Source organism: Pezoporus flaviventris, unplaced genomic scaffold (assembly GCF_033815535.1).
Source record: "Pezoporus flaviventris isolate CSIRO_AGI_PZ_B2104156 unplaced genomic scaffold, CSIRO_AGI_Pfla_v1 ptg000007l, whole genome shotgun sequence".
Classification (NCBI taxonomy): domain Eukaryota; kingdom Metazoa; phylum Chordata; class Aves; order Psittaciformes; family Psittacidae; genus Pezoporus; species Pezoporus flaviventris.
Window position 1 is genome coordinate 89,175,062 of NW_026892555.1, and position 22,918 is coordinate 89,197,979.

General features: G+C 40.7%; 2 protein-coding genes across 8 annotated transcripts in view; one reads left to right on the top strand and one right to left on the bottom strand.

Moving 5' to 3' along the window:
• The first annotated feature begins 4,661 nt into the window (after nucleotides 1-4,661).
• Nucleotides 4,662-8,363, top strand: LOC133267269 (transmembrane protein 14C-like). The gene is made up of 4 exons (XM_061449453.1): nucleotides 4,662-4,974; nucleotides 5,336-5,437; nucleotides 7,253-7,337; nucleotides 7,563-8,363. The coding sequence occupies exons 1-4, from the start codon at nucleotides 4,677-4,679 to the stop codon at nucleotides 7,618-7,620; spliced, it is 543 nt and encodes a 180-aa protein (XP_061305437.1). The 5' UTR covers nucleotides 4,662-4,676; the 3' UTR covers nucleotides 7,621-8,363.
• Nucleotides 8,364-10,622: 2,259 nt separating this feature from the next.
• MAK (male germ cell associated kinase) overlaps nucleotides 10,623-22,918 on the bottom strand; it is a 29,395-nt gene continuing 17,099 nt past the window's right edge. For 4 of the 7 annotated variants that reach the window (XM_061449447.1, XM_061449448.1, XM_061449449.1 and 1 more), the window contains 6 exons: nucleotides 22,014-22,204; nucleotides 21,338-21,468; nucleotides 19,479-19,610; nucleotides 17,487-17,561; nucleotides 15,049-15,177; nucleotides 10,623-12,127 (listed from right to left, as the gene is read on the bottom strand). In XM_061449447.1, the coding sequence (XP_061305431.1) occupies nucleotides 11,976-12,127; nucleotides 15,049-15,177; nucleotides 17,487-17,561; nucleotides 19,479-19,610; nucleotides 21,338-21,468; nucleotides 22,014-22,204 (810 nt within the window). In that variant the 3' untranslated portion in view covers nucleotides 10,623-11,975. Of the gene's footprint in view, nucleotides 12,128-15,048; nucleotides 15,178-16,841; nucleotides 16,943-17,486; nucleotides 17,562-19,478; nucleotides 19,611-21,337; nucleotides 21,469-22,013; nucleotides 22,205-22,918 lie in introns of those variants that run through there. The other 3 variants (XM_061449450.1, XM_061449451.1, XM_061449452.1) reach the window with 3 other exon arrangements.

Sequence of the window (22,918 nt, forward strand, 5' to 3'; positions counted from 1 at the left end):
GATATAAAAAAGATGTTGTACTCTGAGCCTGATCAAACAGAGATATTTTAATTCTGGGTTATATTACCTGTTCAAGTAAGAACACAGAGAAACATCACAGATTTCTGTCCAGCTGTGATTTAGGATGTTTGTTTATTCATGAATGCTACTCCAGATTATGTTTTTCTGTAAGTAAATGAATATGTTTTCATGGTGTGACTGATTTTTGTGTGCAATACCTGCCTCATCAGCCTACTCTTTTTTTTTTTCTTTTTTAAACAAAGACCATTACAGTTAATCACTATAAAAGAGAGAAAAGAACAATTTCCGGCAGCTGAGCTTCAGAAACGCATCTATACCAATGAGATCTATCGGTACTTTGGCACAGCAATAAAATACAGGCAAATACGAAAAACTGGAGGAGATGGCTGGTAGGGAGGACATTAAGAAGGGTTAGACTCCTGTGCACAACGGTAAAAACAGTGATTCCGTTTAGCAGCTGTGGTGTACCTCCATAGAGGGAGCTTGCCCTCTGAGTAACCCCTCCCTGCACCACCTTGTTTTCTACAATTATGGCAAGGCACTAAACCGGTGAACTCTTTCCCAGTGCTATTTGTAGCAAGTTCCTACCTTCGAAATCAGTAGGAACAGAGAAGCAAAGTTTTCAGCTCTGTTCAGTCTCTCACTGATCGGGACAGGGCACGCAAAGGACATGCTCTCTAACAGGTTTCCAAGTAAGTCAGACTTTCCACTGGAGACCTTGTGGCCACACATTTCCCAGAGCCAGCCAACATCAGCAGGAGCTGCAATTTCGGTCTTATACAGTATTGGTGGCCACAGGTCTGCTGTTCCCTGTTGTGAGTAACTGGCGAGTTTCACACTGTTTCCCTTTCAGCTGAACACACCCAAATACTTCCAAAGATCCCCCACCCCTAAGAAGATGTGTAATCTGTGTGTGCCAGCAACACTGGAGGAATATGTAGCAGCCAAAAATGTCTGTCACTGTGCGCCAGATTGCAGCAACTGCGCAACAGTCTCTGGGAACACAGTTGTGAGAGCAGGTTCAAGAAAAGCAACATACAGCTCTGTGCCTCCTTGTGTTCACTTGCGTTAACAACACCACAAATGCTGCTCTAGGGCTCTGGTTTAGGTGCCTGAAAAAAATTCCCTCGATGTTTTGAAGAGAAGGGAAGGCAAGTTCTAGGCCTAGCCTGTGGCTCGATGTTTGGCAGCAGGTGTCCTTTTACATTCACTTAAGCAATGGAAGTAATGTGAATGTATTTATATTTTCAGTTTTACCTCTGCTATTACACATCACCTTAGAGGCCATATAGTAGCTAGATAATACGGGTCCAATACTGAACCACCCTCACTCCAAATGAATAACAGAAATGGTATAAAAGAAAGGAAAGGTGACACTGAAATTATTGAAGGGAGCAAAAGCCAAACATGCCTTAATGTGCTTGTGGTCTGGTTTGGTTTTCTCTCTTGCAATATCCCACTCTTCTGTTAAAGTACACACAGCCTTGTTCTGCAAACTGTGTCTCACTTAATTTGTGGGCACCATTTGTGGGCACCACAGCTACTGCAAACCCACCATTTGGCACTCACAACTGCAAGATGGAAGTTCTGATGCACAGGAATAAATAACTGCATAGCCACAGGAGGGATAAAACTAAAGTAGCCAGTAGGACTGTCTTCTCACTGATTTCTGAGCCAGTTGAAGGGCCAAAGATGCTGGTGGACCTAACTTCTGTGAGCTGTGAAGTCAGCAGTGACATCAGTTATCACCAAACAAGGAATGAAGTAGAAACTGTGGGTACTGCAAACATGGGGGGTGGTGTCAAGATCTGCCCATTAGCACACACTGATTCAGAGGTCAAGACACTGTTATGCTGTAAAAGCGCAGGAATACAGTAACGTCCTCAGCTTCCACCAGGAACCAGCCTGCCAACATGCAAATATCTATGTCTTGACATAAGGCTTAAAAAAAGAGTTATTGGCATTATGTCACAGCAGAGAGGCACTTTTGCTGGCCCTCTGCAAATAAATCCATTCTTAATAGATCTGTATGAAGGTGGATTTTCATTGCTCCAGATTCACAGTGCCACACTACAGCTACGGTTTTGTTTGCCATCTCCTTCCTCTCCCCATGCCAGAGAAGCCAGGGAAGAGTTAGAACTCTGCTAACAAGGGGCCATTCAAGAAAGGTCTTTGCCTAGCAAATTTTCCCAGCTCATGGCTCCTGACTACCAGCAGGAATTTTGCCATGGTGGTGGTTTGCTATGTGAGCAGAAAGGCTCACTGGTAGGAATGATAAAACAACTGGCTGGTGTGTGAATGTCATTTCTGGGTGGAGCACCCAAAGAGGCTGGAAATTGGCAGGAGAAACAGGCAATCAAGGCGAAACAATGGCATTAAGTAGGTAACGGGTAAACCTTACTATCTAATCTGATCAAATATGTCAAACCAAAAGTAAAGGTCCTGCTTTAAACAAAGGAGCCTTCCTGGTTTTGATCAGCAAGTCATGCAGACAGCCATTAGCACTATACTGGCTAGATGCTTCAGGCCCCACGGAAAACCCTATGTGCCTAAACCAAACATTTGCATCCCATGTAATGGCACAAAAATGCAAATCGCCTCCACAAAAGGCAGGAAGTTTCATCAAATGTGGTCTGTAGTGTTAGCCTTTTTCATGCACCCACTATTAAGGGCAGTCAAGGAGGTATTCAGAGGAAATAGGAGCTCAGAGTAAGTGGGACCCAAGAACTCAGAGGAGGACAACAGAAAAGAAAGCCTGAGGACAAAGGTTGGGTGGAGGTAGAAGGAAAACAAAGATGGGAAAAGGTAAACACAGCACGTGGGAGAATGAACTGGGAATGTGAAAAACTGATAAGTTAAATGGAATAAAAATACTGTTTTGGTAAATGTCATTTGTTCATTGTAATCCTTCTTTTCCAGATAACCTGGGGGAAACTCTGGTTTGCCATAGAGCTCATAAAACTGCAATAGGCGGCCCTTTCTGGTTTTGTTTTGTTTAGTGAAAGCCTGACAACCATAGTAACTTTCTTTTGGGCAGAATATGTTTGTCCTAGTCTCTTAAGTGTTCATTTACAACAGAACAAAGTTCTAGCCTGAACACTTCTTTAGAGTCTTTTATGGAGGCAAGAGTGGAAGACAGTTCATTGTGTTTGACACACAAATGTGTCAAACAGATGACAGTGTCAAACAGATGACAGTGACTGGTCATCTTCACAGCACAAAGTATTCTACTTCTGTTTAAATGAAATTTCCTGTATTTCAACTTGTGTCCATTGCCCTTCATCCTGTCACTGGGTACCACTGAGAAGATCCTGGCTCCATCTGCTTTACTGTGCTCCATCAGATACTTCTACACGTTGATAAGATGCCTGCCCCTGAGCCTCCACTCCTCCAGGCTAAACAGTCCCAGCTTTCTCAGCCACTTCTTGTATGAAAGATGCTCTAAACCCCTAATCATCTTCATAGCCCTTTACTGGACCTGCTGTGGTATGTCTCTCTCTGCCTTGCTCTTTGAGCCTAGAACTGTATCCAGCACTCCAGCTGTGTCTCACCACTGAGCAGAGGGGAAGGATCACCTCCCTCAACCTGCCTATTGCAACCCAGGGTGCCATCTACCTTCTTTGCTACAAGGACATGTTGCTGCCTCATGGTCAACTTCTTGTGACACCCTGGGATACCCAAGGCCTTTCTTGCAAAGCTGCTCTGCAGTGATCAGTCCCAAGCACCTCTGCAGTGCTAGCCCCAGCCAGGGAGAGCTGCACCCTCTCTCAGGAGCTGGGACTGTATTCCGTACAGTGCTGGGGCAGCTGCTCCACATGGTGCTGGGGATTGTGCCCTGTAGCACATCACCACTGTCACCCAGCATGTGCACTGTGTCCTCAGCAGAGTTTCTGGGGAAGCCAGTTGCCTTCTTTTGACATCTGTATTGGGCTCACGTGGCAAGGTTGTGGTGATGGGAGGGTTGCGGGGATGGCACCTGTGAGATGACACGAGGAGCTGCCCTCATGTTGGGCAGAGCCAGCTCCAGCTGGCTCCAAGGCTGACCCACTGTTGGCTGATGGTGGCAGTGCCTCTGGGATGACGTATTTCAGAAGGGAAAAAAGAAAACTGCACAAGAGCAACTGCAGCTAGAGAAGGCAGTGGGAATATGTGAGAGAAACAGCTCTGCAAACACCAAGGTCAGCAAAGGAGGAGAGGAGATGCTCCAGGCACCACAGCAGAGATTTCGCTGCAGCACACGGCGAGGCAGGCTGTGCCCCTAAAGCTCGCGGGGGTCCATATTGGAGCAGATCCACCTGCAGCCCATGGAGGACCGCACGCAGGAGCAGGGAGATGCCTGAAGGAGGCTGTGACCCTGTGGGAGCAGGCTCCTGGCAGGACCATGGAGAGAGAAGCGGTCGTGGGGCAGGTTTGCGGCAGGACTGGTGACCCCGCGGGGGACCCACGCTGCAGCAGCTCGTGAAGAACTGCAGCCCACGGGAAGGACTCATGCTGGAGCAGGGCAAGAGTGTGAGGAGGAAGGAGTAACGGAGAAGCGCCTTTATGGACTGACCGCCACCCGCCGGGAGCCCGGCGCGATGTTGAACCCTGGAAGAAGAGGAGGAGATGGTTTTATCTTGCTCTGTTGCAGGCTCTACCCCCATCGGTAACCGGTGATGGCAGTTTTGCTCCCGAGGAACTGCAGCACTGGGACTCTCGGCAGCCCCCGCACCCAGCACCGCTACTGCCTGCAGCCCGTTCCAGGCCTCTCCCCGCCTGCCCGTCACGGCCGGCGGGCGGGATCTCCGGGGGAGGCGGCGCCGAGGCCGCGGGGAGGGCGGCCCAAGGTCGGAGCGCGGGGCGGCGGGGCCAGGCCAGGCGCTGCCCGCTGCCCGCCGATGGAGTACGACTGGCTGGGCTTCGGCTATGCGGCGCTGGTGGCGGCGGGCGGCGTCGTTGGATACGCCAAGGCAGGTAGGTGCCAGCGCCGGCGGGGCGGGGGGGGGGGTGTCCCGGTCCTGCCCGTAGGCAGCCTCCGCTCCGGCCGGCCCCGGGTCGGCGGGTGTTGGAGCGCTGCTGGTGGAAGGAAGGGCTGTGTCATCGCTGGGCGGACCTCAGCGCCTAGAGTGCCGTCCGGAGAGCCGTCGGGGTGTCGGCCCTGCCCTTGAGGGCCCCGCGGGAGGCTCCGGCACTGTGTGCCGGCCGAGAGCCGGGGCTGACCCCGTTAGGCCGGGCTGAGTCCTTGTTGCATAGACACGGTGCTCGGCCGAGGCCTGCCAGGATCAGCTGTGTGTATGTTCTTTTACTGACTGCTTTATCTTTCATTTTATTCAAGGCAGCGTCCCTTCTCTAGCTGCTGGTCTTCTCTTCGGTGGCTTAGCAGGGCTAGGAGCTTACCAGCAGTCCAAAGATCCAAAGAGTGTGTGGCTTTCCCTTGGTAAGTGCTCGGCACCTGAGTGCTAAGCATGGTTGTTAGCCTGCTTTCTACCACATTTCAGCTGATCCGTGCCCTTTTATTTATACAAATGCTTTAAGTGGTGGCAGGGCCTCCTGCCCACAGCCAGGAGATATTTGTATAAGAGCGTGGTACCGGGTTCTAAAACCTAGGTTGTCCTTGAAGCCAGAGTTGGTGAGAAATACCTGTCTCCTCTGCCAGATCAGGTACTGTTTAAACTAATGTAGGCACAGTAAACATGTGGAAAATGGTTGTGAAACAGTATTTTCCTGTGGTCATAGAATCAGTGTTTTTTCAGTAGTGACAGCACTGTGACAAGCGGTTTGCACAAGTATCTCAGAAGAGTGGAGCATGTTTAAGCATCATATGCTGTGGAAGAAACAGTTTGGAGTATATAAAAGAAAGGAGGCAAGGATCTATTCTGCTAGAAGTGGTGGGTTGGCTTGCAGTTAATCCTTCAGGTAAAGGATAAAATGACAGTGGAAAGTATTATGAAGTACTGGAAGAGGTCAGGTGGACCTTGGGGACTTCCATCACCACAGGACTTTAATACCTGGTTAAACCAGTATCTGTCAGGGATTGGTCTTCCCCTTGGGCACCAGGTTAGCTTAGGTGACCTCTTGAGGTTCCTTCTAGTTCTGTAACTATGTCGTATTATTACTAGTGTTATGATATTCTAGCATCACAGTGATTTAAGACTATAGGACTTGATCATGTAACGTGCTGAGAGGCCTTATGAAACAACCCCTGGTAGATACTGCAGAGCCCAGACTGTCTTGTCAGTAAGGGGTGAAATGTAAAACACAGCTTAATGTGAGTCAGAATTTCTATTTGTGAACTGTCTCTCCCTCTCTGGCATGCTGTGGGAATGGCTGTGCATCTCCAGCACAAGTGTCAGCAGTGTCACGACAGAAAGTTGAGCAGCTTCTGTGTATCCTGATGTAGTGCTTTCAAGCAGACCTCTTGAAAGTGGTGTTATGTCCCATTGTAGCGCAACTCTTTATTCATCCATTCCACCTCAGCCCTGCTGTGATGTGCAGTTGTGTCTTCCACTGAGCTTTAGGTAGAAATACAGAAAAAGAACCTTGCCAGGATGTCTTTAGAGCGTCTTTTGCTCTCTCTGGTGCAAACAAACCTGAAGCTTTGGAAAAGGTATATGACACCTCTACCTGCCTTTCTTCCTCAGAGAAACAAGGGCCCTGTAACTTTATGTGAATATTGATGGTGGTTTTTTTTCCAGATTTGGAGATTAAATAATTTGGAGTAACATTTAAAATATTAGTCGCTATTTCAGTTTGATCCCTGGATGGCTTTTTGTTTGCTAATTTCTAGTTGTAGTATTTAGTGCTATGTTCCAGACCAGAATGTCACAGAGAAATGGGAACCGTAGTAATGTTTGCCTCCCACATAGTGATCTTAGTCACCATCCCAGTTTTCTGGCAGTTCTGAGCCTCTCTGCATTCAAGGAAATAACGGTTCTTCTGCAAATAAGGAGAAAGTGGGGAGAGATAGTGATCTGCCCAGAGGATCGGAGGGTAGACAGTAGCTTCAGCCCTGATGAGGTCTGCAGGCTTCTGCTGAGCAGTGGAGCTTACTAACGCTGCTGAGAAGCTTGCAACAGCTCTGCTGTTCAACACAAATAAATAAAATGTTTGCATATGCTTCCCTAGGGAGAGGAGGGAGAGAGGGAGGCATTCCTGTCTGTGGACATAAGCCTGTTGGGCTGGTGCTGCTGAATGTCCAAGTGTTGCAGCACTGCACTGCTATTTCTGTTCTGACTGGGCTTCTTTTCAACAGTGGCATCTGGGACCTTGTCTGCTGTTATGGGAATGAGATTTTACAACTCCAGAAAACCAATGCCTGGGATAGTTGCTGGTGCCAGGTAGTCACCTCTTTTTTGTTCTTGCCTGTATCTTTGTATAAGCATTTTATTTGACTTATTTGTGGATTATATTGTTTTAAAAATTCTGTGTGGTGAAAATGAAATCTTCTGTTGAAGTTCTGCTAAATGAAATCATGTAAATGTTTTCTTCCTTGTTGTTTCTTACGGGATTTTTACCTCCACCACCTTTACTTTTTCTATTTACTTAACTATTCTATTCAACAGTTTACTGATGGTTGGACGGCTTGGACTGCAGCTCATGGAAAAGCCTCTTAAGCCATAAGTCTACATCAAGTCACTTGAAGATATGTGATTGAGAAGCCTGAAAATGCAACTGCCTAAACGTGCTACACAAAAGTGGGAAAGGCACGGCTACCTGTGCACTGTACTTTTTATATCCTACCATGTGGGTTGTCTTTTTAAAGAGCAAGCATTCAGAACCCTTGTTATGTTTTCCAAACTAGTATTTGTCTTCTTTGCTTCTTTGAAGCAAGAAAATATGATTGATTATAGCATTAGGTTAGCCTGTGGTCCTGCAGCTTACTGTAGGCAAAGATCTTTTGGCACTCGCACGAAGACGGTTGCAGGATTGAAGCTTTAATGTACTTATCTGGACTTACAATTCTAAAATCATCTATACCCCTAAACCAGTGGGGGAAGAGGTGCCAGTTTATCACTAGTAACTAACATAACAAATGTGCTTATTGTGTTACTTCTCCCTTTCTGTTCATCCAGCCATGATGTTTGTCAGCCAGGGACTTTGTTCTTCCAGCACTGTGTGTTAGAACCAGGTCCCACAAAACACAGTCATGGAGCAAGCTGTCAATGCAATGAATGCAAACCTGTTATTTGCAATTACTTGTAAACAAAAGTGCCCAGCTAAATGTAATTTGTTTCATTTTTACGATTACTATTCATAAACCAGAAAATACGCTTTATTAGATAATGCTGAACTGCTAGCACAGCTCTGGCATTTAATGAGCATTAGAATGTTATTCTAAATAAACCAACAAATTATTATTACAAGCTTTTGCATTCTACACAATTATTTGTTTTATCTGCATTGGTACACTTCGGTACCTTTTCTGCAGGGTGGCTGGATTTGCAAACATGAATTATATAAATAATCTTTACTCCATTCCATGAATTTAGTGACTTGTAAATACAAAAATCCCATGAACTGGGGGGCAGATGTAGAGAACAAAAGCATGCAGACCACATACTCAGACAAGTGTTCTGTTAAAGTTGTTTTGGTTCCTATTTTGTTTTCTTTCTGGGAGGAATCCTCTAGTTTAGATTTGAAAACTGCTCTGTCAAAGTTTATTTAAAGACTGAAGTTGATCAATCTTTGCCTTCAGTCGATTCCACTGATGCCTGAAATATAAACCTGCCATACAGAAATAAGCCTGGACGCTGCATGTAGATGGTAATGTATCCCTTTTCTGGTTTCATTTAGCTTATGTCCCTTTTTGCGCAGATTCTGAGCTTCGCTTTCTTCAGTCATTCTTCGTTGGTGCTGGTACTGAGAGAAATGGAAGCAGTGGGGTTGGTGCATTAGATTGGTGAGCCTCTGGAGTTGCTCAGAGTTCTCTAGATATCAGGCCAGTACCTTAGCAGGAGGGTAACATCTTGTGGGTTTCCTTCCCTGACACAGCAAAACAGGCTGGGCAGTGATCTGGTGCTACCGGGGCAGGAGACACAGAGTTAGGCTTGTGGTGGTAGCCAGGCTCTCCAACCCACACAGTGGTTTGCCAGACAAGTGGCAGTGGTGAGGCAGGGCTGAGGTCAAGCCATGGGTCTCAGCAGCCTTGGTCCCAGGCCACACAGCTTGGGTAAGAGCTGGCTTGAGCACAGGCAGTGAGATTTCTTGAGGGGAAACTACTTGCACACCTTTCTAGGGTATTCATCATCCTGCAGAGTTCAGCTTTTCGTGCTCACTTTCACCTCTTTCCTCTCTGCACAGAAACAAAGGGTGTGCAGGACAGCAGATGATTTTGTTTGTAAATCATCCTTTTAAGTGCCTAATTCCAGGATGGACCCAGCATTGGTGGGCAGGTATCTGAAAACCTTTGTTCTAGCTCAGAAAGCTTCGTAAGCCAGACATTAAAATTTAAGCCACTTCTCTTTAAACTACTGTATGGGTTATTTGCCTCTTCATATTGCTTTTGAAGTAGTTCTTTTCTGTGGAAGTAAGGTGCAAACATAAATACATCTGCAGTAAATTGAGAACAGCCACGATTCAGCAGTTTTCTAATTCTATAATGCTGGTCTCTTATCAGGTAACTTCACATTTGGGTTGCAACTGTCCTTCAATGGAATAAAGACAACAGAAAGCAGGGAATTAGACTGATAAGCTTTTAAACTCTTAGACCAAACTCTTAAGACTTGCTGCTGTTTCATGAGTTTTGGAAATGAGCAGCTTGAATTCAGAACAGCTGGTAGAACTTTTGTTACTGCTTTCCATGTTCAGGAGAAACAGCAGTAAACCAGGGAGGAGAGAAAAGCTTTACATATTTTTTACCCCCTTGGAACTTCATCAGGATATATATTAAATGTCTTAAGCATTTGATGGTATTTCTGCACTAACAGTTCAACATGTATCAATGAATCGGAGTTAAAACGACTATATAAAGCATATCTACTCTTACCGCTGATTGTTCTTGCTGTTTGTGAGAAGAATTTCTGAACGCTTGTTATGCTTTGATTACAGACAAGTAAAGGCTGTTACAGTTTATGTCAAAGCTGTTCCATATGGTAAGGACAGCATGTTTCTTCTAGCTATGTTTAGTGCCATAAATAGTAGCTGTTTGGTTTATTGCTCTACGTGACTTATGGACGTGTGACCTATGGACATGTTATTAGTCAATTCCTTGACCAGACTGTGCTTTCAACTAAATCACAGCATCTTGTACTAGAGATAAGTGATTCATTTCTCGTGTTTGTTGTTTTTTTTTAATTACAAAACCAGTGCATTTATGCCTGTTAATTGAAAGTCTGAGGCTGTCCTTCATTGCCACAGCCAGTTACAGGTATACTTTATAGATAACTTCAGATGCATTTAAATAGCATAAGGAAATGACAGTTATGCCTAGACCAATGGCAATTGAATTAAACTGTCTGGTGCATTACTAAGCAGATATCCTTATCTAGGTCTTCCAGTACTGAAAGGGGCATTTTCTTTAGGTGCAATTTTCATAACAAAATATTTGACTTTTTAATACAACTGGTTTAGATTAAATTTATTTCCAGGAAGTTAATGTAACCCATATATTATAACGCATCAGGTCAACAACAGGAATTTAAATTTTTATATGCAGTTATAAAAGCCATACAAATACATTTTTTACAATGCTTAATGTAATCATTAACAGCTTTGCATCTTTAAAGAACATACTCATTTTGTACTTAAAATGGCAGGTTTAATGTAACTACTAGGCCTCAAGCATCTACTCTAAATGCAGTTGCTAACAGAAGTAGCCTAGCCCTACGCTCTAAAAATAATTTATTGTACATTGCAAGGTCCTTTGCAGGATATTACTATAAAGCTTAGCATGGAAGCCAGAGAAAGTACCGAATAAGAATATAAACAGTGAGGTATTGCATTATTAAAGTTTTTGTGTGCTTTCAGGTACCTAAGTTAGCCTCTAAGAGCTAAACCAGAAATCAGTGGTTTTGAAGAACAGCCCAATATCCTCCCTCACATAGCTTATTCAACTTGTGTTGTTTAATTGGATCACCCAATAAAGACGTGGAAACAGGAGGTTACTAAGAATTCATGCCTTTTTGACTAAGTCACTTTTAAAGTAAGTGACAGACTGCAGTGGTTCGGGTTCCTTAAAATGTCACTGTGACACCCCCTTGACAGGATAGGTATTAATCTCCACAGATCTTTGACCAAAAATGGTAATAAGCTTATTATAACAGTAGACTCTAATTTTCAGGCTTCACTACTGCTTGGCGATGTAAGTCTAGCATCCAGTACTTGTTTAGCTATTTGCAGTATTGCGATATCATTCCATAGCCATATAAGGGCTGTTTTTAGACCTTCGTTGTGTAGTATTTATCAGTGGATTGTGTATATCCTACCACCAAAAGTTAAGTTCTCATTGTTATTATGAATATTTGCACATTACAAACCCTAAGTAACTCTTAAGTACAGGTGAGCTCCGAAATCCTTGTAGGAGAGGCTGGTGCCCTTCACAAAGCCCGATCTGTGCTTTCACTCTGATCTTTCAGGTAAGGAACCAGCTGAATACCTGAAAGCATGGTGCTGCTCTGCTATAGCCCTGCTTCTAGCTGCCTGTGTATTTCAGACACATGCCAATAGTGGATGTTGCATTGGGCGAACAACCATAGCAGTTGTTTTAAGAGTATGACGAGATCCATCTTTAGAAAGGTGTCAAGTGAAATCTACTTCTCTGCAGTTTTGGCAATATGTGTCATACAATACCTCAATAAATCCTACTTTACTGACACTATTTTATATGGTATTACATGTATCATATACAGGTAATAGAACGCAAGGTCTTTTTTCCTTCTTTACCACTGCATAGTCTTAGGACAAGTTAGAGCAAATAGGCATTTCAGGTTTCCAGTGCAGAGCTGAACATAGCTGACATCTATACAGGATGGCATTTTCTATCTGTTTCCTCCATATTTGGCCATCCAGTCTGTTCTTCCATGTACTGGCTGAATTGGTGGGCGAGTTAAGATATTCAAATTTTTGGCTGCTGAATTGAAAGTAGGACCTGGTAACTGAGCACGAGCAGCTTTGGTTTTCCATGAATAATCTGAAAGGAACAAGAACTCAGAATTAATTATGACTCAGGTATTTTTCACAAATTAAAGGGCTTGAAGACAATTTGTGCTCAAGGATGCTAACACAGCAGGATGCTTTGTTCTCTGACGTGCTGCCTATGCTTGTTTATAGATGACATTAATGTCTTTTATAATTTGTGTATCTTATTAGTAATTCTCATCCAATGGATACTTTTTTTGCAGCAATTCCTTAAGAAAACATTAAGACTGAAATTCAGTGGAAAACTTGATGTGTATGTTTACAAGTCTGTATCACCTATTACAAAACTGCTACAGAATGGAAGTGTTCTTTCCTCTATCTCAAATATTTTAAAAAGCATGTAATTAGAACTTTGGTAAAATTATTAAGACCCAAACAGCCTAGACTGAAGGACAGCTTCTGGAGATCCTCTTGCTCCTTTTGAGATTTTATGCCTTTTATTTCCTTCCTCCTTAGCTAAGAACTCCTGGTACCTGGTGGTGAGTCCTCTTCATCTCCATTTCCTGTTTCTCTATTGATTTTGTTGGATCTGTCCAAGTGTATAGTTGGTTTTGGTTTTTTTTTTGTTTGTTTGGTTGTTTTTTTTTAATCCCTTAATATTCTCTTAATATTGGCATCCACCTACTGTCAGGCACTGAGATGTGCACTACTGTATTCCCCGCCTTCCTACTTAGATTTCCTGTTCCGGCATTTCAGATAGATGCCTGTACCCCAAGCTTCATGTGATTAAAGTAACTGTCCTGCTGCAGGGGTTGACAGCTCATAGTTTTTCTCATGTTCACCAATTCTGCCATTTTCCCAATCCCTTAAAGTCGGTCATTTGGGATCTCTCTTATCCAGACTCCTACTATACATTACTATTGTTTCCTTAGCATTCCCAAAGTATATCCTGCCCTTTCCATTTCTATTTTCATATTTTAATCTTCTATTAGATACTACTATTTTTATTTTTAAATTTACCATGTTACAGATTCTCTTTTTCCTGCCTATGTATCATTCTTTTTCTTATAGAAAACCACCTATTTTTTTGTGGTATTTTTCAACAGTGTCTTGAACCCATTAAGGAGCCAGGTGAGGATCAAGATATGTAAAGAGGAATCTCAGGGAACTGAAATGGTGCGTCAGGTCTCTATCTCTTTGAAAATCAGTACTGTTCCTTTTTATTGTAGGCTGGCATTCCCTATCTTTCATCAAGAAGTATAATTCCAGCCTACCCTCTCTTGGCAATAAAGGTCATTTTTCTTGGGTGTTAGCATTTTCCTCAGAGAAACTGATCTTCTCTGCTACATTAAATTATTTAAATTACGGCATTAAAAATTTAACAAATGAGGACAGAATAAAAACAATTGAGAGCATAACTTATTTCAGTTTGGATAATACAAAGCAAAGGGTCACCAAAAATGCTAATGTTCAAATATTGACAGATAGGAGATAAAACCTGCCATTTGCTTCATCCTTATCTCTCTTTCTGTGCAAGTATGCAGAGTTTAGGATAAATACGAGGGGGTTAAGCAATAGGATTCTTGCTCTTCTCCGGGACATGGAAGGGTCTCTTAATTGACCTACATCTGTCAGCCTTTCTGGCCTTTACTACACATTTTCAATTTCTAATTACAGATTAACAGTGAATTTATTTCCCTTTGGATCACCACATGTAATTCCTTTTCGTTCTTGCTATTCACAGCAGTCTAGAGATAGTTGCAGATTTTGTCCTGTGAACACACTGTGACAAATCAAAACTCTTGCTGTTGTGTTTCAGCTGTGAGTTGATAAGATAATGAAGTGCAGCTCCAGCCTTCTGTGATGGGCTTCTGATAAACTCAGAATATGCATATATCTAAGCATATTTGATATATGCATGCCATCTCTTCCCTCCCTCTCTCCTTTTCAGAGGTTACTTGCGAGTGTCTAAGGGGAACAGGTAACTAAAAAGAGCACATCAGCAAAACACAACATTAGGCAGGACCATATCAGATTGGTCTGCCATAGGCCCTTTAGTTAAACAATTCTGATTAGTTTAGGTCCTTGCTATTTCCTTGGAAGTAACTAGTGAAGCGTACTGTTAGGTTTGGAGAATGGGTCTAAATCTTCATTCACAAACCAGTTTCTCTTGCATACTTGAGCACTTCTGCCCATCTCCTCTGAACTGGAAACATGCCGGGAAGGAAGGTGCTCAGAATGTCATCCATACCGTAGAGGATCCAAGGTAACAGTTACGTTCAGAGTGGATTTCACATTGTTTTTATAAAGCAGGCTTTTAATGTACAGTAATGTACAGTTATGTCATAATGTATCATAACTATTAAGAACTTGTCATTTGCATTCTTGTCTTTTCCCTTGTATAATGTAGCAACATTGTAAGTTTGACTTCACAAAGCACTCTTGGGATATTTCATGGGTACAAGAGAAGTGTCATCTCAGTATCCACAGACTTACATAGCCAGCACAGTGAGATGAAGACAGTGAAAAACTGCCTGTGTGACCACTGCAGAAACCACAGGCCAACTCGATAAGGCCAGTAAGTAAGAGAGAAAATAATTTTAATTTACTGGTTATACCAGAACTGTAACATTATCTGTGAATTTACTAAGTCACTTGATGAAGTCCTTTGACTTTTTTGAAACTGTTAAGGCCACTGTAGGCATGGATCAGCATCATTCAATTGCACCTTTATTTTCTCTTTTACCTAACAAATAACAGTGACTATAATCTCTTCAGCTATCAGGACTGCCTCTAGACATCTACATTCACTTATGTTAAGAATGATTTATGCCCAAGAATTTTACTTACAAAACTTGAGGAAAACTTTACTAAGGGCTAATAAATCTAAATTTATAGGAATAAGTTTAGGGAGTGTGGGAAATGGACACTTCTCTTTGTCTTGGATACATGTGGAAAAAGGATGTTTCTTACCTGATACAGGTGCACCAAGAGGAGCTAGCTGTATCCGTTGTCCTGCTGATCCAACTTCTTTTTTATGAAAAGAAGAGGTATATACTCCTGATGGGTTGAAAGCAGCACCACTTACAAAGCCAGGATTTCCTGTTGACATTACAGAGGTTTAATATTTTCACTTAGGTTCAGAAAACCTTGCCTACTTTTTAAAGTCAAAATATATTTGCAGTACCACAAGATTTCCAAGTATGTTCTTTAAAAGTTCCATAGTACTTGTCTGTTGGAAAAAAAGCGTACGTAATTCTTTGCTTTGTGTATTAGACGTTTTACAGCATTTAAGAGACTTGCTAAGCTGCAGATCCAGTACATCTGATCTGCAATTCAGCGGGAATAAAGACAACAGAGCATGACAAACATTTCATTAGTACTTTCATTAAACTTAGACCATGTAGAACATTTACACTGAGTTTTAGAGAAAGGTAGGATCTTACCTTTTGCTTATAGCTGCTTGCTTTACTGAAAGCTGCTTTAAGCCCTTTTATCTAGTGGTGTGGTTCTGTACTTAGTATTAAATCTGTGAACTACAAGGCCATGCACCGTAGTTTTAATTTGACCTTTATCAAGTATGAGCATTTTTATCATACTAGTACTCAGAACAGTTTCATTGGTAATTGCTGATTTAATGGCCTTTTTTGCCTCCTCAGTCTCTGGCCTCAGTGCAATTCCAAAATGCTTCTCATCACACAAACACTCCCAGTCTTCTGTGATAATTTCAGAGCTTAGAGCAGTGGATCTATAAGCTGTAAAACTGGTCAACTGCAAACCCAAAAAGGTATCCGCAACTAATTACAGCTATGTAATATTGCATATCTCCCTGTTCAAGAGCAGCAACAAAAAACATTTAGCTAACTCAGTTTCGTCAGCCTCTCCCAGGTGTTACTTTTATCAGTTCCACAAATAGTTGGGCTTCCATGTAGGCTCCCTGTGTCCAGTTGATGCCAGTCTCCAGCATAATGAAGAATGACACAAAAGCCTTGGTGAAAAATAGAACTTTAATAAAAGTATTCTAAGAAAAATGAACTTTCTTGTAGTCTTTAAGATGTTCTTCCATTTCAGGAATTTGCCTGAAAAACAAAATAACACAACTTTAGTGGTTTGTTCACCTGCTTATGCACACACACACACACATAAGAGAATGTTATTCCCTCAGTTCCTAATTATTTCACTGAGAGTGGTTCATAGCTCTAACAGCTCAGTAGCATTCTTTAAAATTCTGAGGCCTGAAGATAAGAACATGACAGGTCTTAATTTATATAATCTCAGAAAGACTACTTCTGCCTGCTTCTTACCTACAGCTCAGCAAAGCTGCCTATCCTGTCAAAAATTGCTCGACTATTATTTGGTTCTCCTTACCTTTTAATGTCCAGTGTCCTTTACGAACCCTTCTGCAGGAAATGGAAATGTGCAGCCAGGAGAAACAGTGTGGGTGGATCAGAGAGGTCTGCAGGGATGATCCGTTTTTGGATAAGAACAAAAAAATTACAAGAAAAAAAAGCAGTATACAATAACAGACTAATGACAGATAAAATATCTTGTTGAAAAGCACAGTTCTTACCTCTGACCATTCCTGTACAAAAGAAAGGATTCTTGCTGTAGAAGTATTCATCCATCAGGCATCCAGGAGGTTAGGCAGCAGGTGTACAGACAAGCATTCCTAGCCAAGATGTCAGCAAGTGTGTGTCCCAGGCTGTATGCCCTACCTCAAACAACACATATGTGATTCTTCATAACAAATAATTGATGAAGAATTCATCAAGAATTGAAGAATTCATGAAGAATTTATGATAATTCATAATGATGAAGTCATTGAATCATTTGAGTTGGGTAGCGAGTGTAAAAACCCTATGAATAGCTGCCATGAAACACATCACACAGGCAGTACACACCAGAAGGGCCAGGACCTAGGGGAGGGGTGACACATTCTAGCAGCCTTACAATTCTTGGAGCAGTGTGTTTAGACTCCTGGAAACCTGAGTTTCTACCTTCCTACACTAACGTAACTCCACAAAAAAATCTATGCTCTGTAAAATCAGTGTTAACGGAATCAGAATGCTGTCAGTGGTGCAAGTTCCAAGTGCTGTTACAGACAAGCAGTCCTTCAAGAGAGATGTATGTGCTACTTCTTTAGGATCACTTCTCCCTTATCCATCAACAGTGCAACGATATGCTGTGGATTATAACCAGGGTGATAAAACATTCTCTGTCTTTTAAAGCACAGTCAGTGTCAAGAGTCCAGAAGTCACAATGAAGACAACAAGGTTTGACAAAACAGATTACAACTGAAAATAAAGTATATGATCACCAGGAATCTGCATTATACGTGCAATTTTTACAAGGAAATGTAAAACATAAATAGGAAACATGCAAAGATCCAGCCTATAATTGCTATTAATTACCTTTCAGATCCTCTAATTTTTCATTCAAACTTTCTTTGCATGATAGCTTTTCAATAGGTATAATTAAGTTCTCATCTGTAGACAGGGAAAATGAAAGGAAGAGAAAGATGGAAACACAGAACTTTAGAAAAAGTGTATGGTGGTTAGGCGATATAAAAGAAATGAGGGAAAATAAAGCAAGAAAGAAGAAATATCTAACATCTCTGTAACTATGTCTTATTCCTACTTTTTTTTTTTTTCCAAGCAGGAAATGTTAAATAACTTGTTAGAGTAACAAGGTTCTTTTGTAATAATAAAATAAAAATGTTTTTACCAACAGTGCAATCACATTCCAGTCACACAAATACATAAATCACAAGTTTAAGCACTCAGGTGTATCTCCAAAGTTGACTGATCATAACCTTACAATTCTTCATAAAAAATTTATAACTATTTCCTTTTATCTTATTCACCTTAAGGCAATGTTGTGGATGAGTTAACAAACAAAAAAAAAAGAATGACTTAAATAAACTAAACATGGTTATTTAAACAGTAACCAGCACAGTGTCAACTTTTGGTTCTGCCAATATGAAAAAAGAACACATACATAATTTATGTGTGTTGTATTTCCATGATTGGTGCTCCAGCTATCCTGGTTTCATGTGTGTCTTAAATATTGCTGCTTCCCAGCACATGAAACATCACATGCAAATTAAAATACTGCTGGAAATAATACCAGGTATTTTCACACCACACTAAATAATCAGTTTCAGTATTTATTTTCCCTCAGACTTTTGACAGATACACAAAGTAAGCCAGTGAGACAAATGCAGGATTTTTACCATTAGCATGCACCTTCATTCTATTTTCAGTGCTATTGAGTAGGCAGATGTCCAGCTTATTGGTGCATACTTTTGGAAACAGTTCTTGGCCTTTTTATGTCTTATTCCCTTGCACGACTATGTTATGAATATATTAATTAATCTTGAGGCATCCAGATACTATATTTTGGAAAACAAAAAGGTACATACGATGATTGCTTAAAAAAAAGGCTGTTTTATTCTATCAAAATTCTCACAGGTGCTGTCATTTTTCCACTTCCTAAAATCTTTCACATAATTTCAGATGAACAACTTACAGCTCACGTGACCTTCAGAGGGAAAATCAGGTTTGCTGACATTGCAGAATGGCTACTAAACTTCTAGAGGTGCAGCATCTGTGTGTAAACAAACCTGAAGTTCTTTCTGTACAAGCATGTAAGGCTAGGCAATTTATTGGCATTAAAGTATTTGGGAGTGACTCACGCTAGATGGACAATACTGTGAAGTTGTTAATAAGGTAACCTCCCATAACACGGTGATGTGACTGTATACTTAAAGTACAGGGCTTAGTGGTCGGAAGATAGATTTTAGTCTTGAGTCTGATGCTTTCCTCAGTCAAATCCTAGGTAAACCTTTTAACTAGTCCTACTCTATAAAATATTGATAATGGCATTCTTCACAAAATGCAATACCAAAAGGCACCTTACTGAAAGTTCCTTGCTGAAAATAAAGGGACTTTTCATGCAGCAAAGCATTTAGGACAAGGCTAGTAGATTGTTAAGAGACAAGTTTAGAATATTAGGCAGTACTTTTATTGCATGAGCACGCTACTCACCATCTTGTTTTCATATGCAAGACTACTGTTTGATAGTGTTCATGGCACATTGCCCAGGCAGTAATGATGTCAAACTATTTGCTTAAATTAACACAGTAAAATAATGGTCTACAAGGGTTATGAACAAAATTTATCTTGACACAAATTTATAATAGGGGCTGGTCTATATTTCCTTTATGATCTGAAAGCAAAATACTTAGTTTACATTTGAAGAAGTTGTTATTTTGTCTGTTGTTAAAAGAAGACAAAAAATGATCGACCTAGAAGCTAAGCCTGACAACGGAAGTTAAACTGGATGGTCTCAATTAATTAAAGTATGATGAGATATAATGTAATCACTTTTAATTACACTTTTACCTGTAGTATTTCTGTTGAAAGTCATTCCTCCTCGAGCATGTGCCAGTGGTTTAGAGTACAACTGGTTGTTCCAGGTTCCATGTAATCCTTCTTTACTGACTGCTGCTAAGGAGACATTCTTAGGGTTTACGCCTTAGAAAAAAAAAATAGAGAAAATTTTATAAATATCAATTCTCAAATATAATTCAACCAATGAAAAATGGACATTTCTAGAACTGTAGAACAACACTGAATTGTTTGCGGTATAATGTAAACACCATTAATTTAAACAACAGTGCTACCACTAATTTAAACAACAATGCCCATCGATTAGGTTAGATTTTTCAGCCAAACCATGAAAACTAGGAACACAGTTAAGAACATTGCTAATTGTTAAGAACAATTCCCTTTGTGCTTTCAAGATAACTTTTAAAAGCCTTTTAAGTACACTTACTTCATTTCTATAAATCCATAGTCTCATTATTGATATTTTTGACTCTCAAACAATTAACACAGATTAAAAATGCCTATCAAAAACTAGGGTTCTCAAGGCTGAAAATAAGCTGTTTCTTCAAGGAATAAGTTAAAGTAGAACACAGAGGTTCTTGTCACCTCAGTGTGTTATAAACATTACAAGAGTTAATAGGATTACACAGCATGAAAGCAGCTCCCAGATCTAGTGGTAACAGAACTACAGTACTACGCCTAAATAACAAATGCACTCCTTGGAGGTATCATTTTCTTAAGTGCTGAAATTATTTTTTACATCTATGCCTTTATCATTGAAAGTTCTACTAAAACCAGAGAGACATTAGAAGCACACTTAAAAAAAGATAAGAAATAAAGATGAGCTTTCCTTTCCATTTATGTTTCCTTTATACAGGGAAGCTGCACCCGCTCCCCCTTTTTTTATTTCTTTTGGACTTAAGCTGTTTATTCTCTGGGCATCCTATTTAACATTCAGGAAGTGGTTTCATATTCAGAAATCATCACTGGCCTAATGAATTCCTGAGAAATTAGTGATACATTGTCACAAAACTTGTCTGACAATCAGGAATACCTCTGTGAGCCACCTAAAATCTCATACATGGGTTACAGTAGATGTCAAGATACACTTACTGTAACTGTGCAAACCGTTGTTACAATAAAAAAACCACCAAGAGAACACCAAGGAAATAATTTGATTATTGAACACATGCAGAATACTAACTGAAGGACACATTCTCTTTTTTTGTCGTCCTCCTTCCCATTCTTTTTCCTAGCAATTTCATCATTTCATGTTATTTTCCTTATAAAATCACCCAGATTTAAACTAAGCTATTAATTTTTAAAGAAGATGACTGCCTTGGGAAGGGAAATGAGCATGTGAGTAGCTGGTATTTCTAAACACTTCCTATCACAAGGGTAACTGTGCTTACCAGAACTTTAAATTAAAAAAAATGCTAACCTCCTGACAACTGAGAACTATGCTCTCTCTTCATATATATATATATATATATATATATATATATATATATATATGTAGTTTCTTTAGTCCTCAGATACATTTGCTTATGGGTCAAATCAGGATATATCCCTAGGAATCCAAGAGACACTGGATTCGTATTACTGAGGGGTTTATATGTTAGTAGTCATAAGAAGGCCTGTGAGCTTTTGTAGTGTACAAGCAGCACTGAGCTCCCTTCCACATTCACATGGCCAGGAACTTCTGTATTAATTATGATGAGAGACATTATGGGAAAAGCATTTAGACCAAAACTTGAAAATTTAGCCTGGTTATGAACAACAAAATTATCTAGCGTGAAATCTGAAGTTTTAATGTAGTGTACCTGGAGTGTTCATAACTTGTATTTTCCATATGTACTAACTTTTACCCTTACCAGGTAGATATCTTGATTGTCTTAAATAGTACTGTTTTGCTGATGTATTTAATCTTCCAGAATCATTTGTCATCAGAACCTTATTTTCCCCTCCTGGCTGGATAGAGAATGAAGTTTTTGGTTCTGGCACACTGAAAAAATCAAGATGTTCAAACAAAAATCAAGATATGACCAACAACTCCAGCATAGAACACCACAAGCTGACCCTAGCCTGAAGAGTACAGTGCTCTTCTCTTACCCTACTTTCATCAGTAAAATTGATTCCCACAAAGTAACAGCCAAATCTCATACCTCGTGGGAGTTTGACCTAGGACAAAGAAAAAAGCGTATCCAACACTATGGAATTCAGGTAAATGTGGATAACAGTGGCAGAGCTGACAGCCACACTTAATGGACAAAAGAAATGAAGTTAGTATATCTGATTTTAGTAAAACACACTGTTTCTTAATAACATGACAAACACCTAAACCATACAGTCCCTGAAAACAAATCTGACTCAGTTTGGATACTACTGGTGCTATCTCAACACCACACCCAAAGCTAGTCTGCTTATACAGCTCTCTGCGTTCCTGCAGAAGTTTGGCGAGTTATATTTTAGCAGATTTTTCTTAATAAATCTATAGATCTACTGGATATTGCTTACTAAAAAATGTGATTTTACAATTACAGGACTTACCTAAAAAGACTTTCCTTGTTTTTCTTTTCTTTTAACAGCGCAATGCTAGGTTTCTTTGAACATGACATTCCAAATTCTGTGTCATCCAAGTCATCCCAGCTATCCACAGCCTTTACCAAAGTCTGACCCCATCGTCTTCTGCAGCTTTTAGGACCTACTGCACCACTCTGAGGGCCATTAGCTGTTTGTTTCTATTTTAAATACGAAAAAAGCTTCAATTCAATTCTATATTTTGCATCTAGTTCACTTCCCGACTACACTTGTGAACTTTGAGGGCATGATTTTAAGCAGAAAACATAACAATAATGCTGGCAAGTATTTTGAGTGTAGCTCATTTAGACTGTCATCCTTCTCAAATCTACTGAAATACCAAAGTTAATGTTCAACTTGCAGACCCAGTTCAGTGCTCAGCCTCTACTCCTTGTGTCTTGCTGAACTCATGCTCTCAATAGTGATATAGATGAACTGTCAAGGAGTAGAGCACACTAGTGCAGAACATTCACAGCAATTATACTCAGGGTTTAGGCATGCCAGTTGCAGTGGCCCCAAAGTAAATACAGCAAATAAAGTTATCAGGCCTTTCTTTAACACTATTTTCCAAATAAATTACTAGATTTTAAAACTGTATGACTGTAGTTTGCTTTCCTATATTTTCTGAATACCTATTATTGATAACATACTCCATATTTTATTTCAGCAAGTATAAGTGGAAAGTAAAACAAAGGTTACGAAGCTTAACGTTCATCTTGCTAAAAAACTTCCTTGATAAATTCTTACAAGCTTAGTAACTGGATGAACTCTCAGATATTTTACTGCTTGAAGCAAGCAAAGTTCTCCCTTTCCACTTCTCTATTATACACTAACACTGTTTTTGGGAACTGTTTCTCAAAGGTCAGTAAACGATA